This window comes from Akebia trifoliata, chromosome 11, assembly GCF_017979445.1.
Source record: "Akebia trifoliata isolate Shusen 1 chromosome 11, ASM1797944v1, whole genome shotgun sequence".
In the NCBI taxonomy this organism is placed as follows: Eukaryota; Viridiplantae; Streptophyta; class Magnoliopsida; order Ranunculales; family Lardizabalaceae; genus Akebia; species Akebia trifoliata.
The window spans coordinates 729,737-748,313 of record NC_141385.1 but is presented as its reverse complement, the minus strand read 5'-3'; the positions used below and the strand labels follow the sequence as shown (position 1 = coordinate 748,313).

General features: G+C 34.8%; 1 protein-coding gene across 1 annotated transcript; it reads left to right on the top strand.

Annotated features, from left to right (window-relative positions):
- Positions 1 to 10,932: 10,932 nt before the first annotated feature.
- LOC147390133 (transcription initiation factor TFIID subunit 6-like) lies at positions 10,933 to 18,268 on the top strand. The gene is given in 15 exon segments (XM_086457501.1): positions 10,933 to 11,091; positions 11,457 to 11,550; positions 11,669 to 11,849; positions 13,389 to 13,475; positions 13,789 to 13,890; positions 13,980 to 14,088; positions 14,743 to 14,846; positions 14,942 to 15,079; positions 15,173 to 15,268; positions 15,597 to 15,721; positions 15,983 to 16,115; positions 16,823 to 16,948; positions 17,047 to 17,158; positions 17,623 to 17,793; positions 17,796 to 18,268. Coding segments are annotated over 13 exon segments (1,635 nt in total). The 5' UTR covers positions 10,933 to 11,091; positions 11,457 to 11,550; positions 11,669 to 11,723; the 3' UTR covers positions 18,002 to 18,268.
- Positions 18,269 to 18,577: the final 309 nt, after the last annotated feature.

The following is an 18,577-nucleotide window of genomic DNA, read 5'->3' as shown; positions in this document are numbered from 1 at the left end:
CGTGGACCGTCTATTTTTTGTAAACCATTTTTGATGGGGTTAGAAGTTTTGGAATGAGCTGATTTTTGGTGAGGATGATCTCTATAGTGAAGAGATCATCCTCACCAAAAATCAGCCCATTCCAAAACTTCTAACCCATGTAAGACAACACACGTTTGTTAAAGTGTAGGGTAAAGCTTAGGGTGGGGAACGAGACCCTATATATATATATATATATATACATGGGGACGGTTCAGCGGCCCTAAAGTCTAACAAGCTTTTTGCCAAGTTTTCTATGTCGTTAGATGTTGACGGATCTGACGGTTCAGCGTGTGTTTACGATTTTAAAAACAAAACGTAACTTTTTTACAATCTACCCCCTCTAAAATCTTTGTATTTTGTTTTAAGTCTCTCCCTCTTAACAAATCCCTCTCTTCGAACTCTCTTCTTCCTTCGTTTAGAAATAGAATACGAGCAGAGACTTGTCTTCTTCGAACTCTCTTCTTCGTTAAGAAACAGAGGTTCTCTCATTTATTTTGCATGCCAAAAAAAAGTGAGGAATAGTTTTTGAAGAGCAGTTTTTGAAGAGCACTGTTGTACTCTTTTTTACAAAAAATGGTCACCCCCTATTGTTCCCCGTTCCATGTTTTGTCTTATTATTTGTTTGTGTAATATAGGCCATTGAAGGATCTCTAATGATGCACCGAAGCACAAAATCAGGATCTTTCAGAAAATGGATTCCTACTCGAATAGTTTATGTTAACTTGTCAATTTGAAATCCAATTTGGGATTTTCCCTAGAATGCAGTAATATAAATTCATGTAGAAGAAAAGGTTTTTATCTATTCAGATATCGTACTTGCAAAAACAGTTTTGATCTTGGGTTCTACTCATATAGGTACCAAATTATTTTTTATTTTTTATTTTTTTTAATCTGGTTCTGTTGGATACAATGTGGTATTCCATCTTTTGTTAGCGCCTATAGTTAGTAGCTTTGATTCATCGAGTTTGTTAGTGCAATTTGGTTTAATAAGTTGTTTCTTTTAATTTGAGAATGACAAAAAGTAGTGCATTAGAACCTATCTTAGTTTTAAAGATCGTTTTGATGTCTTGTTAGTGCGATTTGGTTTAGACGGGTTCTCTGACGGTCGTTCAAACTGGGTTCTCTTGAGAGAGAGAGAGAGGGACGGCGATGGTTTTTGATGAAACTTGAGAAAGAGCGTGATAGATGGGCTTCTTCGTTACAGAGAGTTGGAAGAAGGGTTTTGTTTTTTATTACAAAGAGTTCGAACGAAGAAATGGGTTATGTTTTGTTGGGGCTTGTGAGGGATTTAAAACAGAATACAAAGATTTTAGAGGGGGGCAATTGTAAAAAAGTTACTTTTTGTTTTTAAAACAGTAAACACACACTGAACTGTCAAATCCGTCAACATCTAACGACATAGAAAACTTGACAAGAAGCTTGTTAGACTTTAGGGCTGCTGAACCGCTCCCTATATATATATATACTGGGTGCATCTCCATTTCGTTCATTAGGTATACTTATCATTTTAATTTTCAAAATATGTGTTTGTCATTTTTATAACCTACGAATTCGTGAGTTTGTCACTTTTAATATTTACAAATTCATAGATATTAGCGAATTCGTCGCTTATAAAAGTGACGAATTCACTTGAAATGCATCTTTTGGGAATTAAAATGCATAGTGTATCAAAATCGAAATTGGGAGATAAGTTGCGCTTGTTTTAGAAAAAATCCCATAAATAAATGGTTGAGAGAGTAAGTAAAAGTTGGGGTGCCAATAGAAAAAAATATGGGTTTAAGATTTTATATCAGTACATGTTGTGAGATGTCTAGTATTCTTGTTGGGCTTGGACTTCAAGAAACAATGTAATATCAAAAGGGACATTTTCCGAAGCGCAATGGACTTGGTCCGAAGGATATATATTGTATTTCAAGCATGGGTTCACTATGTTTTGCTCTGTTAGGTTCCATGCAATTGTGGACAAAAAATCTGTAATTTTTTACTGTTGATAGTGGATTTTTCTTCCTCTTTACCATGGATGTAGGCAATTTATCAAACCACATAAATCTCATGTGTTCATTTTTTTTTAATCCTTACTCTTGTTACGCTTCCCTACAATAATACACTTAAGTTAATGTATATAATTAAAAACGATTTTAGTTTCATATTTTTGTCATTCTCCATCCTTTTGGCTAAAGTTTACATATTATTATTATATTAATGGTGCTCGTATTAATCCTCTTGAGAATTTTTGCCGTACCACAAATTGCTTTACTTTCCTCTCTAATAGTATAGAGTGGGTATATATATATTTCAGTGTTTTTAGCAATCCGACAATACCACCTAAGAGGCATGTGAGATTTGGAAATCAATTTATGTGTAAGAAATTGGGTTGACCTAAGCACCAAGTCCAGTTGATGATCTATTTTTGAACATGATTTCCAAGAATCCAATCAAGTGATGAAATGCGAATTAAAGGCCTAGCCGCCCATAATCCAATATATGGGTCTTATGTTCTGATAATTTATCATTTATACTGAAGACCAATAATTGCACTAATGAGAAGGACTGCTTTTGGAGTTGAAGTTGAAAAAGTAACGTCCAAAAGGGAGTTTTCTCAACTTTAAGGAGAGTAAGTACAATGTACTTGGATCCAAACCCGCCACCCACTTAAGACTACATCTTTCGAGAGATATGAACTTATTTCTTCAATCAGTTCTTGATTCACATAAGCTGATTGACTAAAAAAATTTAAACAAGAAGTTGAAATATTTCTCACTGCTCTCACACCCATCCATCCAATACATTAAGCAGATGTGAAGATCAAAGTGTCTTGCAAACTATTTCTTTTAGACTATGTTTGGATTGAGAGAAGAGAAGAGAAATTCAATTTCTCTCCAATATATTTGGATTGATAGGAGGGAACTTGGGATAACTTTGAAATTTTAAAATATCTTAAAAGAGATTTAGGATTAGAGTTGGAATTATAAAATATTTATAAAAAAAAAAAATGGCAATGAAAATTTTGATGGCCTTGGAAAGTTGAATATGGACTTTTTCACATTGTGTTTATTAACTCTGTACGAGATTAGTTGTATCATTATTGATGTATGTTGTTACAAAGAGAGAAATACATCTGTTAAGATTTGATTACATAGCAACCAACTAGGGTAACAAAGAAAATTATCCTTTCAACTACCAGCTCTTAGGATGGAGTTTAATGCCAAGGCTTCGCATAATATACAAGATATGCAAAACCATATATGCATGCATGCAACATAAACCTTTGAAACCATTCCGTGTTTTTAGAGAATATTTGTGACACGCTTAACAGAAAATGATCAAATATACCATGGTAAGTAGACAAACGACTGGAAATAAGGTTGAATAGAGTAAAAGTAATTTACCATAAAATTGAAAAGATAATTAGTTTTTTTTATTTATTTATAGAAAATCAAATAGGATCTTTAGAGAAATAGAAAAGAATGGAATTTGGGGCAGAAAAAAACCTAGAAATTAATTTTACAAAAGGTTAAGGCTATGTTGAAAAATAATGGATTCAAGATGGTTGAATGGATTAGAAAAAAAAAATTATACATGAAGGTGACTGATTTTGAGAAGAAAATCCCCATTTTTTTTCTAGAGGTTGAAGATTGGGCATTCAACTCATTTACATTAGTCTATAAGAGAACCTAAGTACATAGTGGCTAATGTGGAGCACATGTGCTTGGCATAACAACTATTATGCATGCATGCATGGCTTGGCATAACAACTATTATGCATGCATGCATGGCTTGGCATAACAACTATTATGGGAAGCCTTCGCATTGAACTCAAGTGTTGTTCTTGTGCGAAGCCTTCATGTTGAACTCAATCCCATCACTTCTCCAACATGATCACTAGTCAATAATTTATCAAAGGGGCAGGTTTCAATGACTCATGATGAATGAATTTTTAGAAAACACATGATCCAAAACTGTATAAACACAAAATCCAACGATCAAAATATATATGTATCCCAATGACATATATCTGAGGATAAATATCAACTGTTGGATCTGGTATTTAAACAATTGGCGATCATGTATTTTTTTTTCCACAAGTCACGGGAACCTGGTCCTTTATCAACTATCTCTAATGTGAACACAATCGTAGATTCCTAATTGTAGAAGGTGATGACATTAATTACCTCATACACATTGTGGAAAAAGCCCATATTTGACATTTCCGTTGAATTTTATAAAATTCAACGTACCAAGGAGTTGATTTTTTTTTTTCTTTTGATGGGAGAACCATCAAATTAATGGAGGATGGGCGAAATCTGACGGCTCTAAACCATCAAATCTAGGAACATCAAAAATTCCAACGGCCTTGAACTATCGAAATTCGGTTTCTAAAATATTTCATGGACCTTGGCCTATCGAATTTTCCAGTTTTGATGTAGTGAGAAACCCATAGTTTATTTTTTTTCCTATTAAATCATTGTTGCCTTGTAATTGTAATAATCTCCAATATTATATAACTAAATAAATGTTTTCGCATGCACAAGTTAACATGATTTTTATGTCATTTATATTAACAAATTAAGGAATCCTTACCACTTCATAGGAAGGCATGATTCCAACAATTGGGAGAGTGTTCCAATACTTTAGGAGCAAAGATTGAAGAATTATCTGCTCAAAACATTAAATTGAGGTTGGTAGGAACCGAGACCCTAACAAAAGGTTCCAATCATTAAGAACTCTCAAAAGCAATTGCTTTTGCTCCCATATTAAAAAAAAAATTAACTATTCAAGTAACAATTGGAATAATGCTCTTGTATTATCAGTCTTGTAAAGGAATGTAACTATTCAAAATAAATATTCGGAAAATTTTTTGTAGCTTAACCAAGCGAAGGAATGGATCCAAATTTTTGAATGAATCATGTATTTCACACTTTTTTAATTGACATAATTGAACAAACTGATTGTGAATTCCTGACTAGGTCTGGGAGTTGGACTTTGAACACACATTAACTAAACAAATCAATCGATATGGATTTTCTTAATTTGCTAAAACAAAATTCATATAATCGATTCGTAGTCTAACAACTTCTAAATCATAACAAAATAAGTGCTTCATGTAAGAAATAATTAAACTTACTATTGGATGTGTCATATTCCAAAGATCTAATAATAGAACGTGGATTGAGAAAGGTTTAAGAGATATTTACGAAAAAGTGATCATCTTTTGACGAATTTATGATTCTAGATCATTGTTAATTTTAATTACCAAAACATGAATGATAATGAATTCGGAAGTTTTTAAAGTGACTATTTTACGGGTTTAAAGTGACTAATTGGAAATAATCACTTTAAACCTGCAAAATTGGCACTTTAACTGTCCAATTTGTTATTGTTCTGAATTTTTTTTTTAAATAATGAAAAAGTGATCATTCACATTTTGGTAATTAAAATGAACAGTTAGCTAGAGTGGTAAATAACACATTTTCAGCTCATGAAATGGTAATTCACCTAGGTTTTAAAGCACACATGAAATCGTTTTCAATAACAGAAGATATACCCCTAGAAAGAATGGAATGAAGGAACCTTTGATATAAGGCTTTATTGATGATGATGATGATTAGTGATTGCAACATATCAAGAAAAGGATGCCTATCTCCCAACATCAAGCCCCACATAAAGTGATGGTTCCTGATGCTGCAAGCACTCTTTTTTCCTGGCACTATAGCATATGTAAGAAATTTTACTTATTTAACAAACCAACACAATACCATTGTAATTGTTTAAAAATACAACATATATACAATATAAAAGATACAACTCTAGTGATGTCAAAGAGTTTATATTGTTGGATCACATTAATGACATTAGACATAAAAGTGGATGATCCATTGACTAGTGAAAAAACATGAAATCTTGACTGTTAAAACACAACATCCAACTGTTGGAATCATCCTAGAGATATATGATATCATTGGGATACATATTTTAAAACCCAACAATTGGAATTTGTGTTTTAAAATCCTTTGTTACAAAATACCATGTAAAATATATGGAGTTATATAAAGTGAACAAGTATACTTGCTCAAGTGGCATGGAATTATCTGTGTTTGCGTGCTTGTGTGAGTAAGAGAGAGAGAGAGAGGTAGGTTTCCCCTTTGAAGGCGGGGACCAAACAACATCATAATGTCCTTTTCTTTTTCTCTTTTTCTCCTCCGTCTTTAAACAGTGTGAGAAAGAGTGAAAGATGACGGTAGGACCTAAACAGGAAACCATATTTCAGTATCTCAATTATATATTTTACAAACAAAACAAGTGAACTTACAGAAAATCTAATAGTGTTCACTGGTCATACTCACTCCTTATCAGCTTAAGCCATGTAAAAAAGGCAAATAGATTTCTCCTGAGTGTGTGTGAGAGAGAGAGAGAGATTAAAAGAGAGAAAATATCTATCAAAGCCTCGCACCAAAGACCTGGGGAACCACATATATAAATAATAAATCACTCTCTTATGAATAAAGAACAAAAACCATATATTAAACCGTAAAATTACAAGGAAAAATGGATTGATTTGCAAAGAAATTGAGATCTCTTTATCAATGAGAGAGAGAGAGAGAGAGAGAGAGAGAGAGAGAGAGAGTTAGTTTTCGTTCTTTTGCATCAACCCATGTTTTCCCACAGCTTTCTTGAACCTAGGGAGAGCCTTGTTCTTCGAAAAAGACTTGCTCAATGTCTTCTAAGTTCAAGAAAGCTGTGGAAAAATATGAATCGACCCATATCCTTTCCTCCCAATCAACCTGAAGCACCCCAAAGCCCTAATAACAACAGAAATTAAGAAAAAACTAGAGCAAGTAATCAACACCAAAATCCTAGACATCAGGGAGAGAAGAAGAAGATAGGCATGATCTAAACATTTATGGAATCACCTATTTAACGTGGGATTCTTAAGAGAGAGAGAGAGAGAGAGAGAGAGAGAGAGAGCATCGACCAAGAAAAACCTAGAAAACTATGATAAACTTTGATCTACATCTTTAAGCCTGTGATGGTCAACTTTTAACATGGATTTCGTTAGAAAGAGAGAAGCATGAACCCCTGAAAACCTAGATAACCGTGGTAAACCTTAGAGATCTACATCACTAAGCCTGCGATGATGGTTATGATCTAAAAAGCTCTGGAATCAACTATTTAACGTGGGTTTCATTGGAGCGAGATTGCTAGAGAGAGAAGTATAAACCCTGAAAAACCTAGATCACCATGTTAAATTTTCGATCTAAATCTCTAAATTTGTGATGGGTATGATCTAAAATCCTAAAAATCACTAAATCTAACGTAGGGTTTTGTTGAACTTAAACCATATAACCATAACATACCTTCTTACTTATATCTCCAAATAAAACACTAGCCTTATATGGAAAAAAGAGAGAAACCCTAGAAAGTAAAAACAGTAATATTTACTGCATACTTTCCACTATTCCCATAAACAGTACGTGGAGATGGAAGTCCAAATCTCAGCCCTACTAACGGCTATGTACGCTTGGAGGAAACCCTAGAAAAACGACAAAGAGTCTGTAAAGGGACGTACTATGAACAGTAATAAAGATTTGAACGGTGGATTGGATGGTTGGTATGACTGATTTAAAACAATGTATGGTTGTGGGCCCACTCTTTTTGATGTACAATCCTGATTTGGTGACAAGAGAGAGAGAGAGAGAACAGTTGAGTGTCTCAGATTCTCAGCCTATGTTTTGGCTGCCACTACAACAGGGAGCATGGAATCATTTTTAGGGTAAGAATTGCAGTTTCCGCTTTCAGCGCCGGATATGGTGGTCTGATTGCTTTATTATTTGACTGGTGGATCATGGATGGTCTTTGTATTTCTTGTGGATATAGGGCTTTTATTGGGTTGGGTCGACCCAATGATTGATCCAGTAAAGATCTGATCCAATATACATTGGTTATTTGAAAAGAAATATGGTGCAGTAATTCTATTTCGGAATTTGTGTTAGTTTATTTCTTTACATTATCATAAAGTTTATTTATATTTGGATTGGATAACTTGTGATTAATTAATAATCTGATTTGGTTGTTCCATTGGTTATACTTGGGATGATCCTTGGTTGCCTTCCCATCCGAGTTACAAATTGTATCTCTAAGGGTGCATAGAGAAAATATTCAGAAGGTAAGTGTTCTTCGAAACTATGGAGAATGGAATCAAGGTTTAAAATGTCGAATTGATTAAATATTTTGATTAATAAAAAACCTGATGCTTTATCGGTCAATACAAATAGATACATTCCGATGCATGCCCAATTCATTTCTGAAACATTGAACGTTTCGGGGTCAATGTTTTGTATTGGTCTCGATAGATACTATCTAAAACATTTTCCAATATTTTAAATTATGGATGGAATTTGGATTTACTTAATGAGTTGCTTATGCTTATAGAAGTATAAACCATGTTTGGATTCAATTATGTAACTTGCTCAAATGTGTGGATTTGGCACTTTTTACAAAAATAGAGTCTTTTTCTTATAATGATTGATATTATAATACAATAATAGTTTTATAACTTGAAAAATTAATTAATGTGAATTTAGATCAATAATTCTCACAACTCTCTACTTGTAACAGTAAGAACACTGAGATTCTTTTCCAATTTATCTTTGGTTGTCATTGTAGAACTCCTTATGGAACAATGCATCTTTCTTTTGGGTGTAATTGTGTATCATTACATCCAAACATCCACGCGCCTGCATGGAGGGTGTGGATCTTGCCTAACATAAATCATGGTCCGCATTATACAATATTTTCCTCGAGTCGTGATAATATGACTCTCCCATGTGGCATACTCAATCGACTCTTTAACATTGAGTGTGCCAGAATCATAGACTTTATGTCTTAGGATACACAATCACAAATCCCCATAAATTTGTGCGGATGTATATCCTGATGAAAGGAAATCTATGATTCTAGCATATCCCACATTAGGGGTGTTGATTGAGTATGCCATGTGGGGGAGTCAGATTATCACGACTCTATTTTCCTCCACCTAGAGGGTCCCACTCCCTTGACATGTCATGCATGCACAGTGAAATCAATTATAAAGATATATGGTGCACATTTAGCAAATCAGGATCACTACTCGATTAATTCCATGCAAGGTCAATCATCTTAATTTCCATGATTGCCCGGTGATCCAAACCCTTGATCTATTCTATTCTTTTGACCGTCGATGGTTGAGATCAACTAGTGGCATTGACTTGGACTCAAAAGATTTCCTTTTAGGCTTTTGGATCTTTACTGGGGCCACTAACCAATATATGTTTGACCCATTTTGTGTAGGAATTGAATCCTCTAATAAGTTTAAAAGTGACAAACTCACAAATTCGTAGACGCTATAAAAGTGGCGAGCCTGCGAGTTTGTAGCATGTAAATAGTGAACAGTGTACATACCTGCATGCATGTTTTGGGAATTAAAATGAACAATGTACCGAAACTGGAATTTTGGCATATTCAGTGCATGATTTGGAGATTCATCCAAAATAAAATGCAAGCTTCTATTGCCACACCAACTTTTACCAATAGCACCCCAAGATGCACATTAATTCTTTGGTGATTTACATAAGAATAAGTTAGTGTGGCAATAGAATCTCTCTATAGTTTCTATACTTCTCATTTACCTTCAGATAAAAGCATAATAATTCCACTTGTAGAATTGTACTGTTTGAAGTTGAACTCTTTGAAGTTCAAACTTCCGAAAGTTAACAATTGAAGTTAATTACAACCCTAGTGTTTGGTTGATTGTGAGAATTCACTATCCAGTAACAGCTACATTGACCATCCTTATCATGATCGTTTATTTTCTTATATACCAGGTTATAGGATGAGTTATAAATTCTCACTTAATAAGATGATAACTCCACGAAAAATGGGAGTTACAGAGAGTTTCTAAGTTTTGAAGTTGAACATTCCAATCACATATAAATATTATAAGAACTTATGCGAGTTATCAACTTTCGTCTTCAATATTTGCAACCAAATAAGCCTTGTCAAATCCCAAAAAACAAGATCCAAATCCGAAAGTAATCATGGTGTGAGTCCCCATAAAATATTGTATATAGTTAAAAACTTGATCAATTCTTTTTATTGGACTCAACTCTTTTTCAAGTTGGATCGGTTGTTTAGATGAGTTGACTCAAAGACTTTTCAAGTTGATGTGATGAGTTGTTTCATCAAATTTTGAGGGCCAAGAGCCACCTTGAAATCCAATCAATTTGACTCGACAAATTTTAAAATTATATATGATTTATAAAAGCACCTATGTTTTCAAATATATGATGAATGACCTAGGCTATCAAAAGATAACCTGAATATCCTCATCCAAAACCTTTGATGATGAATAACCTAAAACACTTTTACTTCAATTACTAACCTTTTGGTTCCATCTCTTGCAATCTTCAAATTTTGAGAACAAGATATGATTGTTTGGGAAGTTGAAAATGATGGATTTTCTAGGGGAAAAAACTATAAGGAAACTTGTTTTGACGTCTCGTCTCATCCATGAATGAGACCAACTTGTCTCGAATGAGTTTTTTGATATGTTTGAATCGTCTTGTTCAATAATGAAACAAATGAACTATGGTTTTAAATCTTGTCCGATACGTTTGACTTTTCTACCTGTCTTGTTGGTGGACGATACGAGACGTATCGGATGAGATTTAAAACCATGTTTGAAAGATATTGAAGAAAAAGATTAAAAAAAAAAAAAAAAAACTACCATTGTGGTTAAAGAGTTGTAAGACAATGAGTTTTGACCTTTGCGAGAAAAATCAAAGATTTTTGGACGAGGGCATTTAGGACATTCAGTTAGATCTCTTGCAGAAAACTAAGGTCAAGAGATATGTCTTCAGTTCGAAAGCGTAAGGACCTTATCTAATTTTCCTAGTTATAAATACATGAGCTCCTCTTTAGAATTAGAGATTCCTGAGTACCTCAATAAATTATGAACCCTAAAACCCAGACGTGAAAGATGGCTCGAATTAAGACTCTCTTTCTGGAAGTAACGTAGATTCTACTGATTATTAGGTTAGTTGGGATTTTTTATCTTTCTTCTCTGGTATTCTGTTGGATCAAATTCAGTATTTGAAAATTTGCGCTTATTTATTTATTTATTATTCTGTGTCTAATGCACTCCACTCACCAATTCTTATTTATTTTTCGAATTCTATAGCTGATTTTGGATTTTTTTATATCTAAATTTAACGGTTGCTTGAAATTTTCATGAAATAGTTAGAAATCCATTAATAATCTAATTAATATTGGGATTCCTTTTTCTTAAGCATTGATTTCAGGCAAGAGATCTGGTGTGTTTTCAGAAAGTTTCGATTTTTCTTCGTTTTCTGACATTGGCATCTGGAATAAAAACCCATTTTTTGTTTTTCTCCAAATAGGATCTGCTGAACTGCCAGATACCGTTTATGATTGAAAGGTATTTGAAGAAAAGAAAAGGGGAGAAATTTCAGAATTTTGATGTTGAAACAGAAAGTAAGGACGATTTAAAGTTTACCCATATTGTTATGTGGACTTTTTAAGCATTGAAATTGGGTTCCCAGCAATCTAATTGGCTTGTTTCTAAGAGACACTTCTATATATTGTGTAATAGAAACATCTGGGAGGCTGTTTTGGTTTGAAATTCATGACATATCAGTGAAGGAAAGATGAGCATTGTACCTAAAGAGACGATTGAGGTCATTGCGCAGAGCATCGGGATTAGCAATTTATCACCTGATGTTGCACTTGCTCTTGCTCCTGATGTGGAGTACCGTGTGCGGGAGATCATGCAGGTACTTTGATTTTCACAGTATAATGACATTTTTCAAGTCTCTAATGCTTATTAATCGTCAAAGTTTTATACCAAAGATTTGGGCTCAACTAAACAAATCATTTTCTTCCAACATTTCCACAGTTTGGGTAACATAGGTTTTAGATGAAGGTGCTAGCTTGCTAAGTTGATAAAGTGTGTGGGTGTTTATATCAAAGATGTTAGATTCATAAGCACATTCACCTTCTAAATCTAAACTAAAAACAAAAAACAAAAAAGAAGAAGAAAAGAGGGAAAAGAAAAATCCTTTCAAACTATCGTGACTAGTTTAATGGGCACCATTTACAATAACCCAACATATAAAATTTTGGTTTTGGTTGCTAGTGTGGTCAATCTGAAAATGGAAATACTTCATTGAAAATTTGGTCAATATAACAATTAGCACAATTTTCATGGAAATTATAGAAGTATTGAGGACATTTTCAATGAAACCACGGAGAGTGATAGAACAAGCATGAAAATACACTCACAAGTATAAAACTAGAATAAGCAACCATTTGGAGTATAGAAATAGAAATTAAGATCAATAGCATTCCACTACACACTGATGCCTATATTTGAGAGCTTGACAGCCAGGACTATATTTTTCATGGAAATGAAAATCATTTATCTCACATCGGCTATCTATATATTAATATAATAAACACTTGCTTATGTGTGCTTGCTATTAAGTAAGATACAGGTTATTGACAGATCCAGCTAATTAGTTCATGAACGATGTATGTGTGTGCTTATATACATTTGCTGATATACTTAGAATACATTAAAATAGGGTGATGTATGGGAACCCGATCAATTGTAATTCTCTTCTATTAATGAATAACTACCATTATTGAGTAATTTACAAGTCCTTTATGCAAGTAATTTGTAATTTTTTCTGTTATTCTTATAAATTTTATCAATAATTTTAGTATACGTTTTCAAGAAAATTTAAAAGATTATTTTGATCTTTGAATGGTGACAGAAATATTTAACAAAATGAACAGTGATTGCCGACAATGTGTGTAGAACACGCACACACACATAAATAAGTTGTTGATTGAATTTCCTTTTGGTCTTTGTGAAATGGAGATATTTTTTGGAAATACATTAAAGTTTAATACCATGCCAAAACCTACATACTAAAGTAAATATAATCTCTTTATTTCTTGGTAAGAAAATAGAGCTCTGGCATTATTATAGCATTTTCTTTGGAATTTGAGGGTTAAAATAAATTAAAGGAAACAAATGTAGAATTTTTTTTTTAATAATTGAAACAAGTGTAGAGAATAGATGTACTTGGTGAAACCAGACTCGAGAAGCAGATCCACCTTCCTAGTGGAACGACAAGGTCAGAGGGTTTCCTACTGGCTATTGCTGTACTGTGAGGCTATGACTATATTTGGAAGGATGTATTTGTCAAAAAAATAGTTGATTGATAGAAGGAGCTAAAGAAGGAGCGTAGAGAAATTAGATGAGTTAACAGGGTCTACTTTTTTTTTTTTATATTCTGCAATCACAGGAGGCAATCAAGTGCATGCGCCACTCAAAACGAACTATTTTGACAGCAGATGATGTGGATAGTGCTCTGAACCTGAGAAATGTGGAGGTACTTCTCTACTACACAAATGTGTTACCATTGTTTATATTTTGTCCGTATTTGTTTCCTTTATTGACTTCTTATAGAGATGTTCATTCATATATATACATATAGACCGTTGGGCCTTGTTTGTTTATTTGTTTTGCACTCCCTAAAACCAGAAACGGCAGTTCTGTGATGCATTTTATGCAAATTTGCTTCTTGGGGCAAGGTTTTTGTGAAATTTAGAACATATTTTTTTATATATTTTTTTAAAATTTATTTATCCTTAATTTCATTACGAAATTTTTATTTGTTCGTGTATATCTTTCTCTTGCCTCAGCCAATTTATGGATTTACCTCCGGAGATTTGTTGCATTTCAAAAGGGCCGTTGGACATAAGGATTTGTTCTACATTGATGACAAGGATGTCGAGTTTAAAGATGTAAGAATTGCTCATGTTGTTAACTTTGCCAATCTTACTATATATTAAGTTTTTTCTGGTTTAGCCATATTTTGATTTTGCATGTATAGGTGATTGAGGCACCTCTACCAAAAGCTCCACTTGACACAGCAGTTGTGGCTCACTGGCTAGCTATTGAAGGAGTACAACCAGCCATTCCAGAAAATGCTCCAGTGGAAGGTCTGTCTCATAGTTTACCTTTATCTTGTACATACTACAGAGGAATGGGATGGAGACCTTAACCCCACCCTTACAATAAGCCGGGCTGTATTTGATCCCCTCTGACTTAGCTTCTCACTCATTTTTTGACCTGATTCGTACTTGACTTGGCCTTTCTATTGACTTTTGGATCATATTGGATATGGGATTGGGTTGGGATTGCATAGTCAATTTGGGATAAGTGCTGGAAGTTCATTTTAACAATGAAACCCATTGGGCCTTCACAAGCTAGGACACAAGTGATCTGTGTGAGTCAAATGTGTTAAGGCATCGCTTAGACATATATACCCTTTTGTTTGGCATGAAGGTTATGTTCGCTGGAACCAATATGATTTGTAGGCTTGTGGTAGACTTTTGGGTTTTCTACTTTTCCTTTGTTGTTATCTTTTGACAAGCTGTGTAGTCAACATCAGGGGTTCATTTCCCATTTCCATCACTCTTTCAAATATCTCATTTCCTCTAATCTTTGGAACACTTTCTTTTCAAATGAATCTAAGGTTAATGTTTGTTTTTTTTTTTTCAATTATTGAAAGCTTTTTTAGTTTTTATTTATTTTTCATTGTTAGTGTACCAAGCTGGGGATCTAACTTTAGATTGGTCTTCCATTATTTGTAGCACTTGTAGTTCCTTCTGATAACAAAAAGTCTGAACACAAAGATGATGGACCTCCTGTTGACATAAAATTGCCTGTTAAGCATGTGTTATCAAGGGAGCTTCAGGTATTGATTTGTATCTCATCTGTTATTTATAAGCTTTCTTATTGATTTTTCCTCAAAACAGCTTAACTAAGACAATTTAATGATTGTCTGTGCAGTTATATTTTGATAAAATCACGGAACTAACACTCAGCAGGTCCGACTCAGTCCTTTTCAAAGAAGCATTAGTAAGCTTGGCTACAGATTCGGGACTTCATCCTTTAGTTCCTTATTTCACCTACTTTATTGCGGACGAGGTAAAGTTCTTGTTTTCAATATTATTCACAGAATTGTGTCAAAAAGACATATTTCTTGCTCATTCAAACTTTATGCTTTACTAATAACCTCAGGTCACCCGGAGTTTGAATGATTTCCCTCTTCTGTTTGCATTGATGCGCGTTGTTCGGAGCCTTCTCCAGAATCAGCACATACACATAGAACCTTATGTAAGTTCAAGATCTGGTTTAGATGGAAATAGTTCAAGATCTGATCCGGGGGATAGGATCCATCACTTGGACCGCACATAGGGGAAAAAGGAGAGTGATTCTATTGGCACACCAACTTTTACTCACAACATACTAATCCTTTTGAAATTTAATGGTTTTCTACACTAGTTTGGTGTGTTAATAGAAGCTCTCAAAAAAACCATCCTTGTTCCTTGGTTTGACTCATCAAACGGTGGATCCCACCCAGCATGTGTGCCGAGTCAACAGCTAGTCCTGATATTAATTCACTTAACTGAATGGATATAATTTTTTTTTTTTTTCTCTTCAGCTGCACCAGTTGATGCCATCTGTAATTACTTGCCTTGTTGCCAAAAGGTTGGGGAATAGGTTTTCTGACAATCACTGGGAGCTCAGGAACTTCGCTGCAATTCTAGTTGCTTCAATATGCAAGAGGTGAGATCTCTCCGATGCTTTAGCTTTTGTTCACGCTTTCTCTTATCCATGCTTCATGAGATTCCAAAGCTAGTTTATTATTGCACCTTACATTGAACCCAATACCTGAGTCATTCACTTGAGTTTTGCTGCTAAAAGTGTTCTCTCTCTTTAAACAGTTTATTTGATTGAGCTCTTTATCTACTACCATACACCTATTATGTTCATGTTGGTAAATTTTGCGTACAATCCTTGGTATTTAAATCTATAAAATTGTTGCAGATTTGGGCATGTTTATCACAATCTACAGCCACGTGTGACAAGAACTCTGCTTCATGCTTTTCTGGACCCTACAAAAGCAATGACTCAACATTATGGTGCTATTAAAGGGCTTGCTGCACTGGGACCCAGTGTGGTATCTTCTTTTCTCATGCTCAGATCATAGTTTTCATTGTCATTCTCATCATCTACGCCTTATCCCAAATATTAGGGTCAGCAACATGAATCTAATTGTGCATCCCACTCTGGCTGAATGTATGTCATCATCGCCATTGTATTCACATATGGTTGCCAAAAAATGGCAAACCGACATGTTTTTTTTTAATATTAAATAATATTGACAAACAGAAAGTTGTTAACTTGTGTACTGTTTTTGCACTTCTTTGGACTATATATAAGGGTGAAAAGACTAAACTAGCCAATGAGTGTTGGGTGTAGTGGCCTGGGCCTCCCTCCAAAAAGGGAGAGGTCTTGAGTTCAAACCAGCTCGTTGGCCATCCCCTTGATGCTTTAAGAGGCCAGTACAATTGGCACGTGTTGGAAGGGGTGACTCACGTGTCCATGGGAATAGTCGGATTGAGTCTGGACACCCATGTATCGGGAAAAAAGAGACTAAACTTGAAAGATAGCCAACTCCTTTTGCTATGCAAATCTTTATTAGGGTCTCTAGCATTTCTATTGGCCCTTTTTTCTTTTCCTTACTTTTCATTTCTATTCATGGATGTTATGTGGCCGTTTTCCCAAGCCATGCATAACTTGTACTTGAGTTCTCTTGAATTTGAATTCACATCCATTTCTTTTTTCTCAAGTTTTATCGATTAACAAAGAGTCTTAACTTGTCAGATACGTCTTCTTATACTGCCAAATCTTGAGTCATATCTACAACTTCTGGAACCAGAGATGCTCCTTGAGGAGCAAAAGAATGAGATGAAGAGGCATGAAGCATGGCGAGTTTACGGGGCTCTTCTGGTCAGATTTTTTTCTAACCTATTATCATTTATAACACTCTCCTGAAATATCATGAAGATGAATATCAAATGGTTAATCATGAGGGAATCATTGTCCAGTGCGCGGCAGGTCAGTGCATGTATGATCGGCTCAAGTTATTCCCAGGTTTACTAGCCCCACCGGCACGTACCGTCTGGAGGAACAATGGAAGGATAGTGACTACAATGCCAAGTAAACGTCTTGAACTTCCCTAAACTTACAATTATAGTATGTCTTTATGCATGTATAGATGGTTGGATTGTGCTCATGGTTTTGTTGCATAGGCAAGCACATGTGCACTAGCATTAGTAGCTAAAACCCAAATTTTATACGTTTTAGAAAAGAGATATTCTATTACCACACCAATTGTTTTACGTACAGCGCACCAAGCCTTTTGAAATTGAACAGTTATTTACATATGGATTGGTGTGTTATAAGTAAAAGTTGGTGCACTAATAGCACCTCTAGTTGGAAAATCTGAGCCATCAAATTACTACATTGGTTGGATGTTCAGCGTCATTGGAATTATGTATGCCAAACGTGGGAGATAAAATAGTAGTCTATATTCAGAAAGGAATGAGCACTCTTGCACGTGCATGTGTGCACACACACAGACGTATCATACTAAGGCTGATCCTTTTTTGAATCCTTTCAAGATAAACGCAAGGCGAGCATGGAAAATTTGATGCAGCAGCCACCCCTCAAGAAAATTGCTATGGATGGCCCGTTAGGTGCACTGCCAACCATCACCATGCCAACTGACATGCAAGTGACAGCAGATAGATTTCCTACCACATCAGGAGAGTCCATCATAGGTGCATCGTCATCGTCCGGCAGATCATAAATGAGAGCATCTCCGGTGGCAGTAGCAGAAGAGAGAAGGTGGAAGGCCGGGCACCAAGGATGTCAGCTGTTCTCACTCAAGCTTGGAAGGAGGACATGGATGCAGGGCATTTGCTAGCATCACTATTCGAGCTCTTTGGTGAGAGAATTTTGGCCTTCACTCCCTCGGCTGAGATGTCTTTTTTCTTGTGATCAAATCAAAGATAGATTTTGGCTGGAGTGTTTGTCAAGGATAGTTGTGTAAAGTCATGATCGGTTATAGATTGTATTAAATCTCAAGATTAAAATTTGCAACTGCATTTGGGTTAAGATTGCATAAAAAACTGGACAATTTTGATTATGGTAAGGCTTTTGTACATTTTTGATTAGTTTTGTACGCCTTGGTATACACGGTATGCCTGCTCATGAATTAGTAGGATCTCCCTTGACTTTAACTTAATGCCATTCAGTGCTTTTCTATTCTCACAATGTTCAAGGAGCTCTTCGTAATAGTGGATATTGTTAAAAATCAACAATAAAAACGAAAAGAACCATGAATTTTTGTGAGTCTGGTACCATTTCAATGGAATGTTTGTTTTAGCAGAACATACTTATTTTCACTGAAACTGAAACAAAATAATGTACCCCCGACATTCAATATTTTGAAATGTACTGGTAGCCACCCAAAACATTGACACAAATGAGATTTTAACCCTTAGTCCAATTTCTGTGGCCTGCCCGGTCTGAAGCTTGTAATATTCTTTGTCGATGATGTTGGGCACAAAGCCC